The 9254-nt window shown below is 36.0% G+C and overlaps 1 protein-coding gene across 1 annotated transcript; it reads left to right on the top strand.

Moving 5' to 3' along the window:
* Positions 1-409: 409 nt before the first annotated feature.
* LOC139147013 (octapeptide-repeat protein T2-like) lies at positions 410-1300 on the top strand. Its single transcript, XM_070717864.1, has one exon. It carries the CDS (start codon positions 410-412, stop codon positions 1298-1300), a length of 891 nt encoding a protein of 296 aa, XP_070573965.1.
* Positions 1301-9254: the final 7954 nt, after the last annotated feature.

Genomic DNA, 9254 nt, shown 5'->3' on the forward strand with positions numbered 1-9254 from the left:
CATCATCATGCAATAAGAGTAGGTACTGTTGACTATGTAATTGAACACTGGGACAGATATGAGGATCCAATTAAAGGTGAATATGAAAGATGGCATATTGTCACTCAAGATGACTATAGGCAGTATATGTCCAGATCAGAACCAGGTAATGCAACTTATGGAGGGGGCATTGAAATAATGCTGCAGCACTTGCATATAACATTAATATTGCAGTTCATCTGACACTTTAAGTGAACCATTACAAACTGTTGGTAATTCTTCTGTAACTATACATCTTTTGTATCATGCAATCCGTGTTGAAGGAGAAATTGATAGTGGTCACTATGACTTTCTGCAAAGCACAGAGCAAAATTTGTCACAAGCAATAAAGGTAAACAGTTATAGATCAGCACAAACAGAGAAATCTTCTATGGCGCAAAATGAAAATTGTGTAAATTATAGAGAAATAGAGAAACAGAGAGACATGATTGCCAAGAGAGAAAAGAGAGAAAAAATAGAGTTTAGGCAAAGCGAAAAGCAAAGAGATTTAACAACTAAGCAAAATAAACGAGCTGATCCGGCATACAGGCAAACTGAAAGGCAAAGAGATATGAATGCTAAGAAAACTATGAGAACTAATGAGCTGTACAGACAAACTGAAAGGCAAAGAGATGTCAATGCTAAGAAAACTATGAGAGCTGACGAACTGTACAGACAAAGTGAAAAGCAAAGAGATGTCAATGCTAAGAAAACTATGAGAGCTGACGAACTGTACAGACAAACTGAAAGACAAAGAGATGTCAATACTAAGAAAACTATGAGAGCCGACGAACTGTACAGACAAACTGAAAGACAAAGAGATGTCAATGCTAAGAAAACTATGAGAGCCGACGAACTGTACAGACAAACTGAAAGGCAAAGAGATGTCAATGCTAAGAAAACTATGAGAGCTGATGAACTGTACAGACAAACTGAAAGACAAAGAGATGTCAATGCTAAGAAAACTATGAGAGCCGACGAACTGTACAGACAAACTGAAAGGCAAAGAGATGTCAATGCTAAGAAAACGATGAGAGCTGATGAACTGTACAGACAAACTGAAAGACAAAGAGATGCGACTGCTAAGAAAACAAAGAGAACTGATGAAGTATATAAACAAACTGAAAACAAGAGAAACACGACATCAATGAAATTGAGAAGGTCTGATGATGAATACAGACAAACTGAAAGACAAAGGAATTTAATTGCTAGAAAGCAAAAAGAAGTGATGATGTATATAAACAAACTGAAAACAACAGAAATAGGGAATCGAAGAAATTAAGACGGTGTGATGATGAGTACAGACATAATGAAAGACTAAGGGATTTGAATGATAAGAAAACGAAACGATCTGGTGAACTATTTAGACAAACTGAACGGAAGAGAAACAGGGCATCAAAGAAATTAAGACGGTGTGATGATGAGTACAGAGAAAATGAAAGGGAAAGAAATGCAAATGCCAAAAAGACAAAGAGAACTGACCAGCTCTTCAGGGAAAGCGAAAAGATCAGAGATGCCAATATTAAAAGTATTAAAAGAACTGATAAATCATATAGAGAGAGAGAGCAAATGAGAGATAGATTAAACAAACTAAACAACAGAAGATGTAGTGCTGCCAAATCTATTGAAGAGCTTATACACATTTTTCACGGTGCAGTTCAGAATGGCCCAAATTTTGTATGTGTGTGCTGCCAACAGCTGTGGTACAGAGAAAGTGTGTTGAACTACAATAATGTTAAAGAAAAGTTAAACACCTTTGCATCATCTCAGGCTACAGATAATGATATGGCACCATTATGTAAAACTTGCTATTCATATTTAAAAGAGTCAAAGTTGCCTCCTTGTTCTGTGGCCAATAACATGTCATTTCCATTGATTCCCCCTGAGTTACAGTTACATCCACTGGAAGAAAGACTTGTTGCCTTACGCATTCCATTCATGCAAATAAGAGAATTGCCAAGAGGTAGACAAGTTAGTCTCAGAGGTAACATAGTCAATGTTATAGCTGATGTATCAACTACTGTCTCTACATTACCTAGAACCTTGAATGAATCACAGACAATACCTGTCAAATTTAAAGAAAGATGAGCTACAGTCATGCCTATCAGGTAGAAAATGTCAGACCAGTGAAAGTGTTAAAAGCAGCTAATTGGTTAGTTAAAAATAGCCCCTTATATAAAGCAGAACAGATTACAATATCTACAGATTGGGTTGTTTGCAGAAAGGATGAAAACCACAATTGGCAGGAATTTTGTGAAGAAAATGATGGTCACGATTATTCTCAGATATCTGATAAACAAACATGTAAACAAGATGACAGTAATGATCATGATGATCATGATGATGATGATAATTGGACTGAAGAAATAAAATTGGAAGATCATCCTGCTGGCACATTGGATACAATGCTATCACCTTTATATGATCAACACACAGACTCTGATGGCGCAGTTTGTTATGCACCAGGCGAAAATAATAAACCACTAGGCATATTTCAAGACAAATATTCTGAGGAACTGTCATTTCCAACAATATATTGTGGTCAGCCCAGAGTAAAGAAACGCATAGTCCCTGTACTATATAGTACATTGTGTAAATGGGAACTTCGACACAAAGATAGGAGGGTTGCAAAGTCGATGCCTAACATTTTCTTTAAACTGAAAAATTACAAATCAAGCAGATTAAAGACAAGGCAACATTGTGTTTGCGAAAATGTAATCTGAAAGGCCGTAAATTAACAGCTGGTGAACTTCAATCACCACAAAATGTTGATAAAATTGTTCGACTTGATGAGGGATTTAGAGTGTTAAAGACACTTAGAGGTTCACCACCATACTGGGAGAGCGCAAAGAAAGATATATTTGCCATGATACGTCAACTTGGTATTCCAACATTTTTCATGTCATTTTCATCAGCAGAGTCTAAATGGATACATCTATTGAAAATTCTTGGTAGGACAGTCCACAATAAGGAATACACAGATGATGATGTATTGAACATGTCATGGAATACAAAATCTGATTTGATAAAATCTGACCCTGTTACTTGTGCTCGACACTTTGACTATTCATTTCAACGATTTATGCATGATTTCCTAATGAGCTCACATCATCCAATTGGTGAAATACAGGATTACTTTTACAGAGTTGAATTCCAACAGAGAGGATCACCACATATACACATGCTTGTATGGGTTAAAGATGCACCGCAATATAATGAAAATAGTGATGATGAGATCACAAAGTTTATAGATCAGTATATTACATGTTCAAATGATACCACTAATGAATCCTTCGCTGAATTGATAAATTATCAGATGCACAGACATGCAAAAACCTGTAAGAGAAAAGGCCAATGTGTTTGCAGATTTGGATTTCCTGTACCACCTATGCCTAGAACAATGATATTGCAGCCACTGCCAATGGATACTGATGAAAGAACAGAACAGATCCTTCAAAAGCACTATGACAATATCAAGACTGTACTTGCTGATTTAAAATTTGGAGAAACTGTCTCTTTTTCTGAATTCTTAAATAAACTACAACTTGATGAACAAACCTATATTAATGCAATACAATCATCTCTAACATCAGATAAAATATTCCTCAAGAGGTCACCAAATGAAATAAGAATTAACAGCTACAATGAAATCCTACTCAAAGCTTGGAGAGCAAACATGGACATTCAATTCATACTAGATCCATATGCATGTGCCATGTACATAGCATCTTATATTAGCAAAGCTCAACGTAGAATGAGTAATTTGCTCAGTAGAGCTGTGGAAGAAGCAAGGGAAGGATGTCATGATATCAGAGAAAGTGTCAGACATATAGGAAACAATTCCTTAATCATGTTGAAGTTAGTGCTCAAGAGGCAGTTTACCTTGTTATGCAAATGAGACTAAGAAGAGCTTCACGCGGCTTCATATTTATTAACACATCACCCCTGATGACAGAGTTATCCTATTGAAACCTCTTGATGACATACAAAACATGCGTCCAAATGCTACTGACATAGAGAGTGATAGCATCTTGAAAAATATGAGAGGCGCCCAAAAGCTCTTGAAAAATTGTGCTTGGCAGACTTGGCAGCATGGTACAGTTTTCAAAAGTTAAAAGATAACCCGCAAGATCATTATCAAGATAATGATGACTTGTACAAAACCGATGAAGAGGATGATGATGATGAAAACAAAACAACATATCAGATACGTGGCCTTCTGTATAAAAAACGCACCAAAAGTAAAGTTATCAGATATGTTCGTTTTCATAGGGAAAAAGACAAAGAAAATCATTACAGAGAGTTAATAATGTTGTTTTATCCGTGGCGAAATGAAAATGAACTCCTTGCAGGATGTAAAACATACTATGATCGCTATATGCAAGTAAAATGTGAAGTAGATTCTAAAGAAAAGGAGTACAATAAAAATGCTCAGGAATTAGATCAAGCTATTGAAGCAGTACAGAACACAGCCATTGATATGTTTGATAATGTTGCTCCAAACACACAACATCAAGAACAACAAGACATTTTAGAAGGATCAAGGCCAAGTGAAACATTGAGTATGTTTGCACCACGTGATGACAGTCATTCTCAATATGACATTGGACAGGACATTGGCATCAGTACTAATAATCCCATTATTGAAGATCTTCAACAACCACGAATGGCTGATAATGAATTATATCCACTTTTACAGAAACTCAACAAGAAACAAAAAGAAATATTCTATCACATAGTACATTGGATGAAAACAAGGACAGAGCCGTTGCATATTTTTGTAACAGGTGGCGCTGGTGTAGGGAAATCTGTTGTTCTCAAATCATTGTATCAAGTACTTTTAAAATATCTTTCAAGTCTTCCTGGTGAAAATCCTGACAACATACACTTATTACTAGTTGCACCTACTGGAAAAGCCGCTTACAACATTAAGGGTACTACAATTCATTCAGCTTTTCAAATTCCTGCATCTCAAGGTTTCATTATAGACCACTGACATCTGAAAGACTTAATACTCTACAAGCAAAATACAGGAACTTAAAAGTCATATTCATAGATGAAATCTCCATGGTTGGTAATGGTATGTTAAATTATATCAATCTCAGACTACAACAGATAATGGCCAACAATAAAATCTTTGGTGGTGTCAGCGTCGTTGGCTTTGGCGACTTATATCAACTAAAACCTGTCTTTGATGGTTGGATATTTAACGACCTTCAACATGATTATGGGCCATTGGCTGTCAATATCTGGAAAGACCTGTTCAAAATGTTTGAATTAACAGATATTATGAGGCAAAAAGATGACCAGAATTTTGCTAAATTACTCAACCGTATACGTGAGGGAAAGCATACATCTCATGACATAAAAGTTCTGCAAACTCGAATAGTCATGTTGATAAAGAAACCTCATCTATTGATGAGTCAACAGTACATCTTTATTGCGAGAACAGACTTGTTGATGACCACAATGCAATAGCATATGACAGACTTGCAGGAATAAAAACATGTATACCTGCTACTGATACTGTCATTGGCGATGTCTCTGAAATCATAAAACACAAAACATTAGGTATTGTTGTCATGCTTCCTGCTCAAAAAACAATGGGGTTAGTTTCTAAATTATCAATTGGAACAAATCAGCGTATTGAGCTTTGCATTAATCTGTCTGTAAATGATGGATTGATAAATGGTACTCCAGGAGTAATCAAATATATCGATGGACCTGATTTGGATCATGTCACTATTCTATGGATTTTATTTGATGACGATTGTGTTGGGAAAAACCTGCGACGAGAAAAACGACACTTAACACATGCCAGAGTATCTCACAGATGGACGCCAGTTTTACAGATATCATGGCAATTTAGAGTGGGAAGACACAAAAATGCAGAAGTTGTGAGAAAACAATTTCCACTCAGACCAGCTAGTGCCAAAACAATACATCGTTGTCAAGGTGATACACTTAACAATGTGGTTGTGGACTTCAGTACAGCAAGCAAGAGAAATCAGTGTCATGTACACTATGTTGCTTTAAGCAGAGTGACTAGACTTAGTGGTCTCAACATAACCACATTACAAGAAAATCAAATATCAGTTAGCACTGATGTTACACAAGAGATGCAACGCATGAGAACCCATTCCATGTTACAACTCTGTATCACATTACCATATATTATATCGAACAGATTCATTGTTACTTATCAAAATGTGAGATCTCTTCATTGCCATTTTCAAGATGTTGCTAGTGATTTCAGCTTAACTTCAGCTGATGTACTAATTTGCAGTGAATCAAGACTACAAACCGGCGATCACAATGATGACTTCAAAATAGCAGACTTCAAACTTTTCAGACAGGATGATGAAACCCCTCAACACAACACCAGGCCATATCATGGTATGGTTATGTACAGCAAAGAAAACACTCTTGAAGCTACCCCACAGACACTGCATTGTTTTAATACAGATTTCTTAATTGCAATACACAAAACAACATTTGGTTTAGTTCAAGTTGTTGGTGTTTACAATCCACCATCATCACCTACATCAAACTTACAACACGCTCTCATTCAGCTCATCCATACACTTGAGTACAATCTACCAACCGTGATCACTGGTGATTTTAATGTTGATTTACTAAAACAAACACAATCTACAAAACAACTAACTGAACTTATGACAAAGCACTTCAACTACACGCAAGTTATTGAGCAGTCAACAACAGACTATGGATCATGCCTTGATCACATTTACACAAACATCCATTGCATGCAAAGTGGTGTACTTGAGTCATACTATAGTGATCACAAACCAATATGGATTGCATTGTAAATAGAATAAAATCAAAAAGTGCGGTCATACTAATTACTGCCCGTGACTGCCCGTAGCTGCCTGAGGACTGCCCGAGTTCTTAAAAAATAAAATGGTTTTCTGGAAGAATGTGTGTATGGCGTTCAATTACTTTATGGTGATATTACTTTGGCCTATACAGTGTGAAGCACTGTACCAATCAATTGCACTTGCTATGTAAATGCTGATACAATGCCAAAAACCAAAGACATTCAGCATTTTTTCCACCGAATTCATATTTGTTAATATAAAGGCCTTTGTCTTTGGTCCGTCGTGATTATGACCATGATCTTGATCATCACAACTTCAAAAAACTTTATACTGTTGGCACAAGTTTAAATTTACAGACAACTGCAATATCTATGAAAACACGTGAGCATTTTCAGTTCATGTCTGGTTCTGATTAGCCGGGTGCCCAGCACCAGGCTTGCCTTATGTGTAGGCGATGTTTGTCTGTTGGGCTTATTGCCATAGCCTGGCATACGAATTTGTAAGTAAGTAAGACCGAAGGGTCAATAAAAAAGAGTACACGAAGACCTCTTTCCTCAAGGGTCTTTGAGAAGATGTAATCATTTCTTTCCCAGTTTGTATTCTTCTTAAATGATATCAAGCACAGCAAAAATGCTTGTAAACCGACGAAGCCTGATCTACCGGGCACATCCTGTGACCATGCTTACATGACAATAACATCGTGACCTAATGGCATATTGCTTGCATATGCAACGTTTGAAAAACCCAAAGGACACATCGAAGTAACTGAATTGGGCGCGATTGGTGACATTAAGTTAGCTTTTTCAGTGTTTTAACTTTATGCACAAAATTATAATTCTTATAGTAAACAATTCATCGGTACATCTAAAGGTCTTCATTTCTCCTCTCTGCTCTGTGGTGACATAATGAGTGCTGTAACCTCCACAAATGTAATAATCTCCACAAATGTAATATCAACCACAATTGTAATAAAATCAACCACAAATGTAATAAAACAGTCAACCATTAATGTAATAACCCGCAACCACAAATGTAATAAACAAATTAACCATAAATGTAATAAAACTCAACCATAAATGTAATAAACTTGAACTTGCATATGTGATCATTTGTTTATCAATGCCCTGAGTAAATAATAACTTTAATAAGACTAGTGTAATATTATTGCATACTTTCCTGAAACTAGGTTTCCTTTCCGAAACACAGAATAGAATACTTTGAGAACGCTATCAGAAAACGGCGAGGTACTGATCAAACCGTTAGATAATGGAAGTGGAACAGCAGTTCTAGACACTGATAATTACATAATAAGGAAGCGTCAAAATAACTGGTCAACCAGTGATACCACACAAAGTTTATGACAGATGACTCAGAACAAATAACAGAGAAATATAAAACCTTATAACAGAAACTTACGACACAAAACATGTTGACGAGAACATATATTTGAATCTAGTAAAAAAACAATACGAACTCTACCTTGAACACACAGTAGAACAAAATTAGACATCCTGGCATCCCTAGTGAAGGAACAAACTTCAAGTGGGACAACATAGGAATACAGACAATCTATCGGTTATTCCACACAATTTATCCACTGAAGACGAATTTGAGGTAATTGATTAAAAAAGTACGGCAATTTTCGAAAAAACGGCGTTAAAGGATCGTAGTGTTATACAGTCTTCCCCACTCTGGAGTAAAGACTGCACAGACATTCACATTACAGCTGGGTCTAGCCATGGCCAATCAGTTCTGTACACAAAACAGGGAAACGTAAAATACACTTTCAAATATGCAAAACACACTAAACGCAAACAATTAAGAAATGAATAATGTGTGGAGTTGCTTTCCTTATTACATAGATCAATATTTAAGGGATAATTCCTCAATTGCAACGACAAAATAGATTTATTACATTTATAAGTATTACATTTATGGGTGTTTTGTTTATTACATTTATGGTTATCATTTATTACATTTGTGGTTGGTGTTTTTATTACATTTATAGTTGATTGTTGTTACATTTATGGGCGATATTACATTTATGGGTGCATTTTATTACAATTGTGGTTGATATTACATTTGTGGAGATTATTACATTTGTGGAGGTTACAAGTGCTGTAAAGATTGTTATATTGTTATTATCTGATAGTGGTTACTACGCCGTTATTGCGCATCAAAAAATCATAACTCTCTCTCTCTCTCTCTCTCTCTCTTACCATCATCAGTGCTTGCACAACTTTTAGATGCTAGAAATCTGGCTGCGTCCTGATTTTTCATATTAAAAATTCAGAAAGCTCTGCGACCTTGAAGGTATGCATGTCATTCATAGGTTGTGCCTCTAAAGTTATTGTGCCGTGTCCAGCTCTGAAACTCTTTTGAACCAATCACTGATCA

Source organism: Ptychodera flava, chromosome 13, assembly GCF_041260155.1.
Source record: "Ptychodera flava strain L36383 chromosome 13, AS_Pfla_20210202, whole genome shotgun sequence".
Lineage (NCBI taxonomy): Eukaryota > Metazoa > Hemichordata > Enteropneusta > Ptychoderidae > Ptychodera > Ptychodera flava.